This window comes from Myotis daubentonii, chromosome 1 (genome assembly GCF_963259705.1).
Source record: "Myotis daubentonii chromosome 1, mMyoDau2.1, whole genome shotgun sequence".
In the NCBI taxonomy this organism is placed as follows: domain Eukaryota; kingdom Metazoa; phylum Chordata; class Mammalia; order Chiroptera; family Vespertilionidae; genus Myotis; species Myotis daubentonii.
This window is the reverse complement of record NC_081840.1, coordinates 92,097,623-92,115,244: the sequence shown is the minus strand read 5'-3', so window position 1 is coordinate 92,115,244 and position 17,622 is coordinate 92,097,623. Positions and strand designations below refer to the sequence as shown.

Below are 17,622 nucleotides of genomic sequence, written 5' to 3'. Positions count from 1 at the left end.
GCTATAACTGTTGTTTGAACCCGTTTTTGAAATAATCTCTCAGTTTTTTCCCTTTGAAAACAGGATACTCTCCTTGGATGGGAAACTTAAAAATCCAAATGCAAAATGCAAAACCTTGACTAACCCTGCAGTGCTTTATCTGGCTCGCCACACACCGTACGCACTGTAACATTTTATGTACGTCTCCTAAGGTTGCATTGACCTGGGAGGGCTACCACGCTCCTCCTTTTGCACCTACTTCCATCTTAATGTCGTAGCTCTGGCCGAGGACAATCTGTATGAGCTCTCTGATCGTCTGGTCCGAGGCCAGCTGGGCCTCCGACTGCAGCGAGGCGATGATCTCCTCGATGGACGTCGGGACCACTCGCACGGGCAGCGGCGCGAGCAGGACGGCCGCCAGCCGGTCGCTGGCCGGGAGCGTGTCCGCGCTGCTTTTGGAGGACGACCTGGACGCTGCCCGCGGGACGGCGAGCGCGCCCTCGCACAGGACCTGGGAGCTGATCCGCACCCTCCGCCGCCGGAGGGCCGCCGCCGCCTCGCCGTCCTCGTTGGAAGTCCTGGGAGTCGAGCGCCTCTTCATCTCTCTGGCGGCCAAGGCGCCTTCGGGCGGAGCCAACGCCAGCTTGGGGACCTGCGCCGGGGCCGGGGCCGGGACCCGGGCGGGGGCCGGGGCCGAGTCGGAGACGCGCTGGGCCTCGGCGGGCGGAGGGCTCCAGCGCTCCCCGGGCTTCCTCCTTGACGCAGGGGGCGGCCTCAGGACCACGGGTCTGGACGTGCCGGCTCCGGTGGCGATAACCGGCGGCTCCTTCGGGGGCCGGTGCCGGAGGAACGCGGAGCTCCGCAGGTAGAAGTCCCGGGGGCGAAACCGCCGGGGCCTCCAGGGCGCGGCCCCTTCGCCGGCGTCCCGGGGCCCTGCGCGGCGGAGCGCCCGCTGCAGGAGGGCAGCCGCGGGGATCGCGGGGCCCTGAGGCCGAGGGAACCCGGACGGCTCCCGGGGTCCAGCGCAGGGAACGCCCCCCTGCTCCCCAGACCAGGTCGGGCCGGGGGCCCTGCGGTCGCTGACCCGGGCTCTGTCCACTAACGTCTTGGAGGCCAACTCCTGCTTCAATCGGAGAAAATCCTTTTTGGTCTGCCGGCGAACCTTCTCATGCTCTTTAAAGATGTACGATTCTTCTCTGTAGCTCAGTCCAAAGTGCTTCGAAATCGTGGACATCTTGACTAATTTGTCCTGAAAAATAACAGTATGTTAACATAAAACAAAAGTTCTGTTGACAAACATTCCAACTCAAAAAGCTTATCATCGCAGCTCGCTCCCTGTGCTCCCCGAGACACCAGTGGGCAGTAGCACTTTATATCATTCTAAAAGCATCTACTGACCTTTTCACAGGATTCATGAAAAACCTTTAAAGCCTTTGTTACGGTTTCTGAAACCCCTATTGGATTTACTGTAACCCTAGAGACCCGGTTCACTAAATTCTATTCTGGACTGGGGGGAGGGTCCCTCAGCCCACGGCGCCCCCTCGCAGTCCAGGAGCCCTCAGGGCATGTCGCTGAGGCAGGAGAAGCTCCCCGAGTGCCCAGCCCAGCTTCTGGCTGAGCAGGGCTCCCCCTGTGGGAGCACACTGGCCACCAGGGGGCAGCTCCTGCTTTGAGCGTCTGCCCCCTGGTGGTCAGTGCGTGTCATAGCGACTGGTCTTCCCCTGTTTGGTCCATTTCCATATGAGCCTTTTAGACTATAATGTAGTGTCCCATTTCCATAGTGCACATAGTACACAGAGACCATAGTGCACACAGGCACAGAAAACCTCAAGCAGTCTGGCAGGATAGCACTTGCCACCTCCTCCTCCAGCTGGTCCTGGGTGTCTCCATCCCTTACCCAGCCCTCTTCCCTCCATGTGCCACCTGAGCACCAGCAGCCACAAGGTAGGCTGCAGTGAGATCATGAGGCCTTGCAGGCCAGGTGATTGAACTTTCTCTGTGAACTACTAGAAACTATTCCAAAACTTTTCCATAGAAAAGTGATTTGACACCATCTAGTGCTGGAGGGATATTAATTTTGAGTGGGAGCAACAGTAAAGGGAGGGACAGCAAATAAGAGTATCCACAGCTTGAGCCTTAGGCCTGACCTTGGTAACCAGCAGAGTGAAAACAGAGACCTAACAAGGTAAAACTGATAGGATCTGGCCAATGATTAGGAATAAGTGGGAGCAATTAAAGCTCCTTCATAAAACAGAAACTTAGAATCACCTTCATAAAGTCTTGGTCATAACCAAATGCATAATAAACCTTCTGCTATTCACTGCACTGTACACTTAAAAATGGTTAAGATGGTAAATTTTATGTTTTGTGTATTAGCACAATTAAAGAAAAACACTTCTGCTATTCAGCAGGGCAAGTTCTCTATGATCATAAGTGGATTTTGAGATGTTAAGAGCTCTGAAGTCACTACCAAAAAGAGGACAGGAAATATAAATAGAAAAGGGTTAATGACAGATTGCTTGGTAATGTCACCTGTGGCAGGTAGGATGGTTGAGAGAAAAAATGAGTTAGGAAAGTGAGAACAGAGTTCCACAGAAACCAAGAAGAGGAGAGTTTCGAGAGTAAAGATAAAAGAACCCTGGCAGATGTGACCCGGTTGAGTGTCACCCCAGGCACCAAAAGGTCACCGGTTACCCAGAGGTCACCAGTTCCTGAGAGGGGATGTTCAGGAGGCAGCCAATCAATGTTCTCTCTCTTCATCTCCCATCCTCTCTCTCTAAAATCAATAAAAACATATTTTTAAAAAAGAATAAGGGTAAAACAATGAAAATAAAAGCAGAAAATAATGAATTAGAAAAAGTTATTTATTTTTTAGAAAACCCAAGGCCAAGGTTCTTTGACAATAAATAAAATAATAAAGCAGAAACCTCTGGAATGTCATCATTGTTTCCAAATATGATTTTCTACCTAGAAAACCTAAGCACTAAAAGCTAATCCTATTTAATAAAGAGGGAAATGCTAATTGTCCCTCATGCCATTGCAAAGATGGTGGCACCCACAGCCAATAAAGAGGGAATATGCTAATTGACTGCCCTGCCCTCAAAGATGGCAGCGCCCACAGCCAATAAGGAGGGAATATGCTAATTGACTGCCCCACCCTCAAAGATGGTGGCGCCCACAGCTACAAGATGGCAGCGCCCAGTCCCCTTAGCCCCACTGGGGTGGCAGGTGCGTGGCAAGGCTGGGCCCACCCCCAGGGGGGCCTGGCCACTCTGCGTACCTGCCTCTGGAATCCCCCAGTCCCCTCAGCCCCCCAGCCAACACCCTAGGCACAGGCAAGCCTTGGATAGTGGTTGCCCACCTACCCAGGGTCACTCAAGGCGCAGGTAACCAGGGCCGGCCAAGGCCTGTGCTGCAGAGGTGTGATAGGGTGTCGCCTTCCCCTGATTGCCAGGTAGCCTCCCACCTCAGAGGGCTCCCAGACTGTGAGAGGGGGCAGGCTGGGCTGAGGCACCCCCCCCCCCCAGTGCATGAATTTTCATGCACCGGGCCTCTAGTTAGTATTATAATAGAGTTGTACAAGGCATTTAAATTTTTAAGTAACTTCATTTAAATCAAAATGGTACATTCAAAAGCAAAATGTTAAAATTCCATTATATAAAATTTATAATTTATTTTAAAAGTATCTAGGAATAACAGAACAAAAAAGTCCTAAAACTGCATGAATTAATTTTTTAAATTTTTCTGAAGTACATAAAAGAGACTCAATTAAATAAAAAGTTAATGTTCCTTGGTGAGAAGACCAAATATTTTAATTATAGCAGATCTTTCCAAAATACTGTATTGGTTTAATGCTATCATAATCAAAATCTAAAAATTGTATTTTAAACTTTGAAGAGTAATTCTGAATTTATTTGAAGTAATAAACCGTAAATTAGCCAAATTTTGAAAAGGGAAATGAGTAAGCACTTGTCCAACAAGATAATTAAAACTTATATAGCCCAGCCAGCATGGCTCAGTGGTTGAGTGTCGACCTATGAACCAGGAGGTCAGGGTTTGATTCCTGGTCAGGGCACATGCTCAGGGTTGCGGGCTCAATCCCCAGTGTGGGGTGGGCAGGAGGCACCCAATCAATGATTCTCATCATTGATGTTTCTCTCTCTCTCTCCTCCCTTCCTCTCTGAAATCAATAAAAGTATTTTTTTAAATAACTTATACAGATACAAGCATTAAAACTGATACACTGATACTAGAATCAACATGTAGACTGAGCAAAAGAATTATGAATAATATGGCTTATGTTATAAATATCCCCAATATTAAATTGGTGATAAAAGAAGAAATACTAATAAATTATGCTATGGCAAATGGTTGAATATAGTATGGGGGTAGGGAGGGAAATGACACTTCAACTTATGGCATGCTTCAAAATACAATGGATTTAAGACTTAGACATGGAAAATAGGTTCTTTTTTAATTGGCATTTCTTTGCTTAGCAGCTATTTACATTTCTTGGTTGAATTTCTTTATATCAATTCCTAAAAGAGTTATTTTTACAATTAGACTTCTTCATTTGTCATACGTTGTGTGAAATATGAAGAAAACATCCTATGTATCAGCCTGTAAATATAGTCATGTTACTTTCAATTTCCAAAATGTCCATTGCTGGCTCTCAAACCCAAGGCCCTGCTACATGCAGAGCTCTCATCTGTGAATCAGTAGGCTTTCTTTCTCTGTGCAGCTCCACTGCTGACCAGACCTTAGATGATTCAATTCTATCTGTAATAAGACTTCATATTAAAAAGTGAAAATAATAATCTTTTGCCTCTTTTTCAGGCCATAATATATGAACATTAGAAATTATTTCTAAAGCTCTCAAGGAAGTTTCCTTATTTTTAAAATGCTGTAGAATCTTTTTTATAGTGTTTTGACTTATTGTTTGCACAGGTGGTAATAGGTCTATACTGACACCATCTGCATTTCTTTCTATAAAAGACTAAAAGGTAGTGCCTGGAACAGAACACAGACCAAAAATACATTAATGCATTATGAGAATTTGACTTGACTCTCCCAACTGCACTTCCCTTTTTTTTCTTAGTTCCTGCTTTGTATTCCCTTCCCAACTTCTCCTGGCTTATAGTTTGTTGTTGACGTTTAACAGGTGGTTATTGTTCAAGATTTCTCATTACATTCTATTGAGTTCTTCATAAGAAAGTTGCTCTTTATATGTTAAAAATAAACCAATAGGAAATAGAATTAGTTGACAGGAACTTCTATTGTGTTTTCAAACTAGGTGGTATCCCAATGCTAAATGGGCCAGTCCATCAAAGCTTGGTGCCTTTATAGCCCCACCCCCACCCCTCAATTCTGCAAAACATGTAAAATCCTTTTTAAACATCCAATATTATGGGAAAATAATGTGCTCTCTTTTTCTTGGTAGTAAATTATTAAAAAAGAAGAGACTAGGTCTGATTTGAAGATACTCAAGGAAAAATGATGTAACCATCACAAAAAAGAAAGTATTAATCTACATAGGTATTAAGCATGCTGCTCATAATCCAGGTTGATTAAGTTTATTTTTTAAATTGGGAAAGAGTGTGCTTGAAATCTTTGCAACCTGCGCAGTAATTTCACTCTCCTCTTTTTCCCCAATGATTAGAATTCTGTGCTTTTTCCTTCCTGCTCTACCAGGAGGGTCAATGTCTAAGAAATGAGGTAGTCAGAACGGTCAATAGCCAGCCCTCTCTCCTATCTCACAAGGTCTGGTCAGACATAACAAGGAAGCTCACTGGCCAAACATGGCTAAAAGTCAGGAAGGGCTACCTGTGTGAATGCTCTAGTCTCTGGGACAGGTTGCTCTCTGGTTATTGCAGGTGTAGCTGTTCCTCCTATTAGAACAGAAGATACAAAACTCTACTCTAAACTCTAACTAAGGTAGAAATAAGTAGAGCGGACCACCAGATGACTTGGCTGCAAGTTCCATGAACACTTCATACGGCAAAATGAGTCCTTCTACAGTAAGCCTAGCTGATTTGAGTAGTGCACTGGAAAAGAGTTATCAGAGTCAGACATTGGGAATGGAGTCAAAGCCGCAGCTGGTTATATGGATTACTTCACCTTGACCTCCTCCACTCAGTGGGGAGGGTGAACCACTAAGAATAAGATTTAGGTTCTTTGAATCCATTGCCAAATATCATCTCAATTCACTTCCTAAACTTCACATAAACATCAACTTTCACTGCACAGCACTACAGTTCCAACAGGAACATTTAAGCCCAAAGACAGCTTATTTCATCTAATAAAATCATCAGCATTACAGAAAAAATGAAAATATTCTGAAAACAATATTTGCTTTTGAAATATCAGCAGTAGAAACAAGATCTCTTTGTGTATTGATGATAATTTATGAAGAAATCTAAAAGGAAATATACAAACATTTTAACAATTTTGCTAAGAAAATGGGATAACTTTTTTCTATTTTTCCACACTTTCTATAATACTGGTTTTTCCACCTTTAATCCTAATAATATCAATAATACTAATAGTAAATAACACATATGATGCTGGATTAAAGTGATATAGAATATAGAAAAAAGTTGTTATCAAACTCAGAAAATAACTTTTTTAAAACTAGTAAGAAGTCCATAGAATCCTATATAATAAAGAGCTACTATGCAAATAGTCATCACACCCTCACATCCTCACACCATCACGCCGTAATGGCTCAGACACTAAACACTGGGGAGAGAGGAATGGGGACCAGCCAGCCTGTGGCCTGGCAGAGGGACAAGCTGCCCAGCCCACAGTCCTGGGTGCCAGCGCCTGCGTCTGCGGCCAGCCCAGGCGAAGCCAGCCCGGGTCCTGGGTGCCTGCGGCTGGCCAGAGGGAAGGAAGCCTGGGTCCTGGGTGCCTGTGACTGGCTGGAGGAGGGTATCCTGGGTCCCAGGTGCAGGGCAAGGCAGAGGCAGTTAGGGGCAATCAGGCCAGAAGGAAAGCAGTTAGGGGCGATCAGGCCAGTAGGGGTGCAGTTGGGGCAATCAGGCAGACAGGCAGAGGTGGTTAGGGGTGATCAGGAAGGCAGGCAGAGGGGTTAGGGACAATCAGGCAGGCAGGCAGGTGAGAGGTTAGGAACCAGTGGTCCTGGATTGCGAGAGGCAGTTGAACATCCCCCAAGGGGTCCTGGATTGGAGAGGGTGCAGACCGGGCTGAGGGGCCTCCGCCCCCCCTCCCCATGCACAAATTCATGCACTGGGCCTCTAGTTTTCAATAAAAGCCCTTTACCATTCTGGCCAGAAGAATCAGAGAAAAGCTCCCAGGCAACCACCCCATGATCTTGGGTGCCAGCACCCGCATCTGTGGCCAGCCTAGGCAAAGCCAGCCTGGGCGATATGGAGGAATGAGAGAGAAATCCTAGAGGAGAGAGAGCCACAGAAAGTAACCTCCCAATTCTGTGTAAACACCACACAAGTCAAGACTGACCTCTGAACAGTGCGTATGTGGGACAAATTCAAAGCAACACAGCAACGACTTAAAGAGCTGAAATGAGATTTAGCTGAATGTAACCTCCAACTGTTGAGAATGAGATAGAGTTTACAATGAATCTAATCTGGTGAATTGTCTGCAAAACAAACAAACAAACAAAAACCCATCAACATTCTTCAGAGGGATATAACAGGTCAGAGTCTACACAACTAAACATTCACAATGTCCAGGATATAACTAAAAAATACTTGACATAAAAAGACCTAGAAAAATCTGATCCATTTTCAAGGACAAAGATACCTAAGATGTCAATCCAGAGATGACCCAGGTGTTGCAATTACTAAATAAGGACTTTAAGGCAGCTATTACAATTATGCTCCATGAAGTAAAGGAAATGTGCTAAAGATGACTAAAAAGATAGAAAATCTTAACAGAAAAATTAAAATTAAAAATATAAATATTATTTCTGAAAAAATAATATTTGAAAATGTCAGATGAAAGAGTCAGTGAATTGGAAAATAAATCAACAGAAATTATTCAGTATTTTAAAAAGAGAAAGAAAAGCTTTAAAAAAGAACCCTCAGAGCCTTATAGACAGTATCAAAAGCTATGACATATGGGTAATCCACATCCCAAAAGGAGAGGGCAGAAAGGGGTAGAAAAATATTTGAAGAAATGATGTCTGAGAACATTCCAAATTTGGAGAGATACATACATTTATAAATTCAAGAAGCTCATTACATTCCAAGTAGGTTAAAGTAAAAGAAAACCACATGTAAACTGCTGGAAACCAAAGACAAAGATAAAATACTGAAAGCAGAAAGAGAAAACAACATATTATTTATAGGGAAAACATTTACAGTGTTCAGGATATAACCAAAATGACTATGGATTTCCCATCAAACATGACTGAGAACAAAAGACAGTGAAATAAGGTTTATTACATGCTAAAAGACACACACACAAAAAGTCAACCCAGACTTATATATCAAATAAATATTCTTTTAAAAATGACAGCAAAATGAGACATTCAGATACAGGAAAACTAAGGGAATTATTTACCAGCAGACTAGAACTACAAGAAATGCTAAAGATAAAATTCTTCAGGCTGAAGAGAAATTTTATGAGAGGAAAACTGAATCTTCAGAAATAAGCCTGGCCAGTGTGGCTCCGTGGTTGAGCATTGACCTATGGCCACTGATTCGATTCCCAGTCAGGGCATATGCCTGGGTTGCAGGCTTGCTCCCCAGTAGGAGGTGTGCAGGAGGCAGCTGGTCCATGATTCTCTCTCATCATTGATATTTCTATATCTCTCTCCCTCTCCCTTCCTCTCTGAAATCAATAAAAACATATTCAAAAAAGAAAGAAAGAAATGAAGAAGAATCAGAAATGACAACTATCTGGTTAAGTTTAAAAGGGCACTTTAAAATCTTATTTTTTAAAAAACTGTATAGGAGAGAAAACAAGATGGTGGCATAGGTAAACACCTGAAATTGCTGCCTCACACAACCACTTCAAAAATACAACTAAAAGATAAAACAGACATCATCCAGAACCACAGGAAGGCTGGCTGAGTGGAAATTCTACAACTAGAAGGAAAGAGAAAAGCACACTGAGACTCAGAGGAGGTACGGAAGTAAAGTGCAGAGGTACGGAGGCGCACGTGGAAAGGGCTGGCAACTGAGGATGCAGATGTCTTTTTCAATCGGGAGGGAGTCTCAAGCTCCCAACTGCTCTGAACTCCAGTTCTGGGAGAGTCTCTGGGGTCCCAGACTCATATGGGGAGAAACTGGACTGTCTGGCATCGGGCGGAACTCGAGGGCAGCTTTCTCTCAGAGGTGCTTGCAGCGATTACCGGGACACTGAGATGCGGGGCCTATTAGGGCAGGACTGAGGAGCAGCCATAGCTGTTTGCTCTGCCCTGTTGATCCCCTGAGACCCCACCCAACCCAAACTGTGCCCAAAGGCTTTTGCATATGAAAGGCATGGCCCTTTGCAATCTGAAAATTACCTAACAAACTGCAGCTGGGTCAGAGAGACCCAGAACTTCCAAGAGAAGGCCCAAGGCCCCACAGCAGTTTGCATTGCTTCACAGCTGGGCCTCATCTGGGCACCGCCAAATCCCAAACAAAAAAGAGGAATCTGCAGATCTCTCCATAGCTCCTGCTGGGTAGCCTCAGGCTTAGGCTAAATTAGCACCTCCTTAGAGATCCAAGAGCCAGTGTATCCAGTGGTCAGAGTGGGACTATCCAGATTACAACTCCTCAGATCCATAAGGGACACACTCAGGGGGCAGACTCAGTGAGCACCAAAGCCCCACTGAAGCAAGTCTTGCCCCAGAAGGGTGTCTTCAGCAAAGAAGTTCTCCCACTGCAGACACAGCTGATTCTCACAGCCAATTGGCCTGAAGGTCAATTCCTCCCAGTGATACTAACTACAATCAAGGCTTAACTAAAACAAGACTGTGCACAGCCCACAAAGGGGTGCACCAAGAGTATCCACCTCAGGTAACTGGGGAGGCTGAGCCACTGGGCCCTATAGGACACCTAGCACAGAAAGCCACACTATCAACACAGGGAAGCAGCCAAAATGTGGAGACAAAGAAACAGGTCACAAATGACAGAAATGGAGGAAAGCAAACTACTGGATATAGAGTTCAGAACCACACTTATAAAGTTTTCCAAGAATTTTCTAGAAACCGCAGATAAATTTAGTGAGAACCTCAAGAAATCTAGTGAGACCCTCGAGGTTATGAAAAAGGACCAAATAGAAATTAAGCATACACTGAAATAAAGAATATTATACAGAGTTCCAACAGCAGACTAGAGGATCCCAAGAATCAAGTCAAAGATTTGAAATACAAAGAAGCAAAAAACACCCAACCGGAAAAGCAAAAAGAAAAAAAGAATCCAAAAATATTAAGATAGTGTAAGGAGCCTCTGGGACAACTTCAAGAGTACCAACATCCGAATTATAGGGGTGCCAGAAGAAGAGAGAGAGCAAGATATTGAAAACCTATTTGAAGAAATAATGACAGAAAACTTCCCCTACCTGGTGAAAGAAATATACTTACAAGTCCAGGAAGCACAGAGAACCCCAAACAAAAGGAATCTAAAGAGGACCACACCAAGACACATCATAATTAAAATTGTTGGGGTCCAGCCCCAGCAGGTCCAGGGGTTCCAAAAGGTGTGGATGGAGTCAGTGAAGAAGGAATGACATGGAGACAGAGTTCAGTTGATCAGCAGCCTAGCCAGGATCTCCGGCCAGGTTCTGTCCAGGTTCTCTTGCCATGTTCTCTCTCTAGGTTCTCCAGCCAGGTTATGTGTTTATTGTCATGTTACATCTGTATTTATACCAGTTGATTTTAATCCTACCCATTCTATTCCAAAGGTTAGGGCATTTCTTATCTCCATTCCAAGGTTACTCTATTGTTCTATTAAGCTACGAGGAAGTAACTGAAGGAGATTATCCTAAGTAAAGATTATGTAGCTTAAGCATGATTGTTCATAATTAAAGTGATTAATTACCCACCTGGCACTTAGTTAAGGGGTTTTATTCCTTCCCTAACTCCAGGGAAAAATCCCCACCTGGGGAAACACCCTTTCTCAGAGAGGTGACCTTGGTTAAAATACATAGCGCTAAGAAGGGGAGCAAAAATATTAAGAACAGTATGTCATATATGCCAGGTCCCTTGAAACATATGCTGTACCGATGTTTCTTCCCTGCAGCGACTGTGTCAAGCAGCAAGATGGGCCGGCTTCTGGCATAAAATGCCAAGGGCAAAAGACAAAGAGAGAATCTTAAAAGCATCAAGAGAAAAACAGTCTGTTACCTACAAAGGAGTACCCATACGACTGTCAGCTGATTTCTCAACAGAAACTATGCAGGCCAGAAGGGAGTGGCAAGAAATATTCAAAGTGATGAATACCAAGAACCTACAACCAAGGTTACTTTACCCAGCAAAGCTATCATTCAGAATTGAAGGTCAGATAAAGAGCTTCACAGATAAGGAAAAGCTAAAGGAGTTCATCACCACCAAACCAGGATTATATGAAATGCTGAAAGGTATCCTTTAAGAAGAGGAAGAAGAAGAAAATGGTAAAGATACAAATTATGAACAACAAATACACATCTATCAACAAGTGAATCTAAAAATCAAGTGAATAAATAATCTGATGAACAGAATAAACCGGTGAATATAATAGAATCAGGGGCATAGAAAGGGAGTGGACTGACAATTCTCAGGGGAGGAAAGGGGTGCAGGGGGATGGGGGAAGAGACTGGACAAAAATCGTGCACCTATGGATGAGGACAGTGGGGGGGGGTGTTAAAGGCAGAGGGTGGGGGGGGAACTGGGTGGAGGGGAGCTATCAGGGGGGAAAAAGAGGAACAACTGTAATAATCTGAACAATAAAGATTTAAATAAATAAATAAATAAATAAAAATTGTATAAAAAATTACAGTGTTGTCTTGTGCGGTGTTTGTATATGCAGATGTAATATATAACAACAACCAAAAAGCCTGGGATGAGGGTGGGTAAGGGAACTATGGTTGAAAGTTTCTGCATTTTATGCAAACTAGTTCAATATTAACTCTCAACTGTGACATGTTAAGGATGTATATTGTAATTCTTAAAGAAACAATTTTTTAAAGTAATACAAAGAGGTATAACTAACAAGTCAATAGATAATAAAAAGAAATACAAAGGTATTATTAAATCTTAGAAAATATTTTAGAGTAAATAATAATGAAAATACAACATATCAGAATGTGAGGGTGTAGCTAAAACAGTGCTTAGATGGAACACTACAGTTTAAATGCTTAAATCTAAAAAAAGGTCTAAAATCGATAGCCTAGAATTCCACCTGAAGAATGTAGAAAAAGAGGAGTAAAGGATACGCAAAGTAAATAGAAAGATATAAATATGAGGATATAAATCAATCAAAATAGAGAACAGAAACATAATTGAGAACATTAACAAAGCCAAGAGCTGGTTCTTTCAAAAATATCAACAAAATATTTAAAGCCCCTAGCTATATTGTTCAAGAATAAAAGTGGGAGAACAAAACTCACCTACATTAGGAATGAAAAGAGATTTTCACTACAGATCCTAAAATAGTAAAGGATAATAAGAGAATATAACTTTATACCAACAAATTCAATAATTTAGATAAAATGGGCAAATCTGTGAGAATTTCAACTTATCAAAATTAACATAAAAAAGAAAATCTGAAGAGTCCTATGATAAATAAACTTATTCATTGCCAAAAATCTTACAACAAGGGAAGTTCCAGGCCCATGTGGTTCTCTTAAACACTCAAGAAAGAAATAACACCAATCTTACATAAATGTTTTCAGAAAATAGAGGAGAAAAGAACTTATTTTCTGAGACTTGCATAACCCTAATACCAAACCTGAAAAGGGTATTTAAAAAAAAAGAAAGGAAACTACACACCAATATCCCTCATGAACATAGATGCAAAAATCTTCAATAAAATATTATCATATCAAAACCAAAACTATACACACACACACACACACACACACACATTTTGTTGTTAAAATGCACATGAACATATTTTTTCCGTTGCTTTTTTCAAAGAGAGTGGAAGGAAGAGAAGAGGGGTGGGGAGAGAAAAACATCAATGTGAGAAAGACACGTCTACTGGTTGCCTCTCGCACCTGCCCTGACCAGGGTTGGGAAGCGAACCCGAAACCCAGGTAAATGCCCAAGGGAATCAAACCCATGACCCTTCAATGTGTGGGCCAACACTCTAACCACTTAGCAACACGGCCAGGGCCAAAACTATATTTTTTAAAAGCATAATATATCCTAATCATATAGAGTTTATCCCACAGTTGAAAATTTGATTTAAAATTTGAAAGTCAATATAATTCATAATAATAACAGAATACAAGAAGATAAAAATAATCACTTCAATAGATAATGGAAAATTATTTAACAAAATTCAATACCCATTTATAATAAAAAATAAGTAAATAATTCTAGGCAAGCTATGAATCATAGGGAACATGACTAGATGAGTTAAACTCCTCAATCTGATTAAGAGAATTTACACAAAAAAAAGAAAATGTAGAGCTAACACTATATTTTTAGATTCCCCCTAAAACTGAAAAATAGAAAAGATGCCTTGACGCTAACTACATCTAGTCAGCAATGTACTGGAAGCCCTAAGCTATTAGAATATGGCGAGGAAAAGGAAGAAAGGGAATGAAGGTTAAAAAGGAAAACTGTCCCTATTTGCAGATGACATGATTCTGAGGTTAAAAGTCCCACTGAATTGCCCTGGCCGGGTAGCTCAGATGTTTGGAGCATCACTCCATACACTGAAAGGTCGTGGGTTCAATTCCTGGTCAGGGCACTTACTTAGGTTTTGGGTTTGGTCCTGGTTGGGCACGTACTAGAGGCAACCCAGTCGATGTTTCTCTCTCATTGATGTTCCTCTCTCTCTTTCTCTCTGAAAAAAATAAATAAATCCCAGTGAATCAACAATTACTAATGCTAATGAGTAAATTTGCAAAGTTGTACAATACAAGGTTAACACACAAAATCAACTGTATTTTTATATACTAGTACCAAACTTTTGGAAAATAATGCCCCCCTCCAAATTAAATACTTTGAAATAAATCTAACAAAGGATGTCCAAAATCTACACACTGAAAATTACAAAATATTTCTAAGAGAAATTAAAGACCTACAAAAATTCCCAAACCATGTTTGAAAGAATCAACATTGTTAAAATGGCAATTCCCCTCCAAATAGAGCTATAGATTCCATGCAATCCCAGTCAAAATTCCAGCAGGCTTTTTTATAGAAATTATAAGATGACTATAAAATGCACATACAAATTCAAATGACTTTAAAAAGTGATTTTTAAGAAGAAACAGCTAGAGGACTTACAATTTCAAACCTTCCTATAAATCTACAGTAATCCAGGCAAAGGTCCTGGCAAATCATTATGCTGAATAAAGGAAGTCAGACACAAAAAAAGTAGGTCTTATCTGTTTCCATTTATATAAACTTCTAGAAAATGCTATCTATTCTGTGGTGTCACACAGCAGATCGGTAGTTGGTTGGGTGGTAGGAGGGGGTGAGAACAGGGGTAGATAACAAACAGGGCAGAAGAATGGAAAGGTTCAGTGACCTTGTTTACTGTAACTGTTTCAAAGTTGTATACATCTGTCAACACTCATCAAATTGTACACCTGTACATGATACAGATCGTACATTCTGCACAGTTTATTGAATATAAATTATACCTCTGTCAGGTTGTAAGTAGGAAGAAAACAATTTGCTGAGCTTTTATATTTGCATGTTAAAAATAAAAGAACCATGAAACTCCTTTAAACTCCTTCAATGCCAAATAATCCTGCACTAAGCCTACAGTGCCCCACTGCCCATCAAAGGCTTTTAGGGCCACACTCAGCACACAGCTCCCCATTCCAAAAGCAGGCACATTGATCTCAGTGCTGGAGGGGAGCGTTAGGTAATGAAGTTTAAGGTTTGCCTAAAACAGCCAGTCCCTGTCAAGGGATAGCAGATAAGGTCAGGGAATTGGAACTTAAATTCCTTCCACTGTGACCTCTCACCCTCCACAGGCCCTCTGATTCCTACCCCTCTTTGCCTCACAACCCCCTTTTTCTTTCCCCACAGCCTGGTAGTCACATCTACCTATTTTTCCCTTCCACCCGGTTTTCACTGCTCCCAGTTCCTCCCCAACCGGTGCCCTCCAGCCCCAATCCCGGCAGCAGCCCCGCCCTGTTTTCTGCCCGGATTTTTCCCGGAAATGAGAGCGGATTAGAGAGGGGGAGCGCTGGAGACCAGTGTAGCAGCCTGCCCTTTCCACAGCCTCCCAGACAAGTCACCCGCGCCCCAGTCCACGTCCTTCTCTCACCCGCCTCCGGGGACGCCTCAGCTCCACTCGGGTGAGGGGAGGTTGGCACCGCCGCCGCCCGGCCGAGCATCCAACCGGCCTGCGGGGGCAGCGGTCGGGTGGGCTCGCGCCGCGGGGGAAGGATGAACGCGCTCGGTCGCCCAGCAACAAGCCGCGCGCCCTCCTCCGCCCGCCCTCTGCCCCTGGCCGGGGCCCCTCCGTGCTGCGGACCGCCACCCCGCGAGTTTCTGCCCCGCGGAACCAGCGCCAGGGCTATTCGGCTAGGAACCCAAACCCGGGTTGAGCAGCCTCACCTCTCCGGGCGGTGACGACACTGGTCCTGAAGAGCCTCAGAACTGAAGGCGCCGGATGGGCCGATTTCGCCCAGCCTAGCCAACTGCTTTCTTGGCACTTTTGTTCCTCCTACATTTAATGAATGTTGCTGGGCCACGAAACTTAAAGCTTTTCTTAAAAAAAAAAAAAAAAAAAAAAAAAAGACAACATTATATGTCTGCATTATATGCCAGTTAAGGGCACAGTTTCAGAGGGTGGAGGGGGTCCATGCTTTCCACCTAGAATCCAACTCCTAAAGAGAATCTTGAAATCAAAGGCATGAGATTCAGGAGAGTTCCTATTAAAATACCAGGTTGGGCCATATTCAGAGTTTCTGATGTCCAAGAGAAAAAAAGTTATACCAAGCAATAATTGGCATTATCTATTAAAGTTGAATATACACATATTCTATGAGCCAGTATTCCACTCCCAATAGAAAGGCATTCACATATGCACCAATAAACATGTACACCACTACTCACAGTAGTTTCAGTCACAATAGCTAAAAACTAGTAACAACCCAAATGTCCATCAGAAGTAGGGTGCATAAATGGATTGTGGTATAAAATGCAGTGGTATGCATGAAAGAAATGAACAAACTTCTCTGTGGGTAACAGCACAGCGATGGCGAACCTATGACACGCGTGTCAGAGGGGACACGCGAACTCATTTTTTTGGCTGATTTTTCTTTGTTAAATGGCATTTAAATATATAAAATAAATATCAAAAATATAAATCTTTGTTTTACTGTGGTTGCCAATATCAAAAAATTTCTATATGTGACACGGCACCAGAGTTAAGTTAGGGTTTTTCAAAATGCTGACACGCCGAGCTCAAAAGGTTCGCCATCACTGGCATAGCTGAATCTTTCACAAATGTAATATCCAGCTATTAAGCCAGACACAAGGGAGTACATTCTATACCATTCTGTTCACATAAAGGTTAAAAACCCAAGTCAGCAAAAACTATAGGACTTACGGATGTGTGCTCAGCTGATGTATGACAGATAAATGCAAGAAAGTAATAACCATAACAGTTAAGGTAGTCTTCTTGCAAGGGAGGAAAGTGATGGTGAGTGGGAGGGCAGTACAGGAGTCTTCCTGTGCTAGAGGTTTTCTATTTTTTTAACATTGATGATGACTGCTTGAGTTTTTTTATTTGTGATAAACCATTATTTTCTGTTTTGCTCATTTTCTTGTGTTATATTGCACCAAAGGACATAAAGAAAAAGAAAACCCGGTTAGATGAAATAGTGTAGATGGCAGTTCTCTGCTCAGTACCTGGCACATAGCAGGCCCTCAAATATTTATTTTATATCCTTCTACTCTCTCTCAAACTCTCTTCTCTCTACAAATACTCAGGCAACCAATAAATAAGATCAGGAAAGAGAAAAACCTGACATCCCTGAGGCTTCCTGGCACCCACCTCACATCCCACTGCCCTGTGGGTGCTCCATGTGGGCAACTTCTCTCTAGACAATAAGTAAATTACTTTTCTGTGCTAATTAAAACCATGTGCAAATAACCCAAGTGCTTAGGAAGTGACTCACTGTTCTTGCTACCATCCTAGATCCTGCACAGAAATAATGTATAGGTATGTTCCTAAATTGGAAACATGTGAAAATTACTGTAACTTTGAATGGTTTAAATGAAAAATAAATATTTTTCATTAATACTTTTTATAACCAAAAATGGTAAGTAAGTATTCAGATATCAATGCTATATAATAAAAGCCTAATATGCTAAGTGTCTGGTCGTCCAGTCAGCTGTTCAACCAATAAAAGCATAATATGCTAATGATATGCTAAGTCTGCTCAAATGTTCACTATGACATGTACTGACCACCAAGGGGCAAATGTTTTGACAGGTAGGTTAGCTTGCTGCTGAGGTTTGGCTGATTGGAACTAAGCAAGATGGGCCACACACACCCT

The 17,622-nt window shown here is 42.6% G+C and overlaps 1 protein-coding gene across 1 annotated transcript in view; it reads right to left on the bottom strand.

Moving 5' to 3' along the window:
- LOC132230269 (uncharacterized) overlaps nucleotides 1-15,776 on the bottom strand; it is a 180,485-nt gene extending 164,709 nt beyond the window's left edge. The window contains exons 1-2 of the mRNA XM_059687509.1: nucleotides 15,674-15,776; nucleotides 239-1,228 (exon numbers count right to left, since the gene is read on the bottom strand). Of these exons, the coding sequence (XP_059543492.1) occupies nucleotides 239-1,213 (975 nt within the window). The 5' untranslated portion in view covers nucleotides 1,214-1,228; nucleotides 15,674-15,776. The remainder of the gene's footprint in view (nucleotides 1-238; nucleotides 1,229-15,673) is intronic.
- Between the last annotated feature and the right edge of the window lie 1,846 nt (nucleotides 15,777-17,622).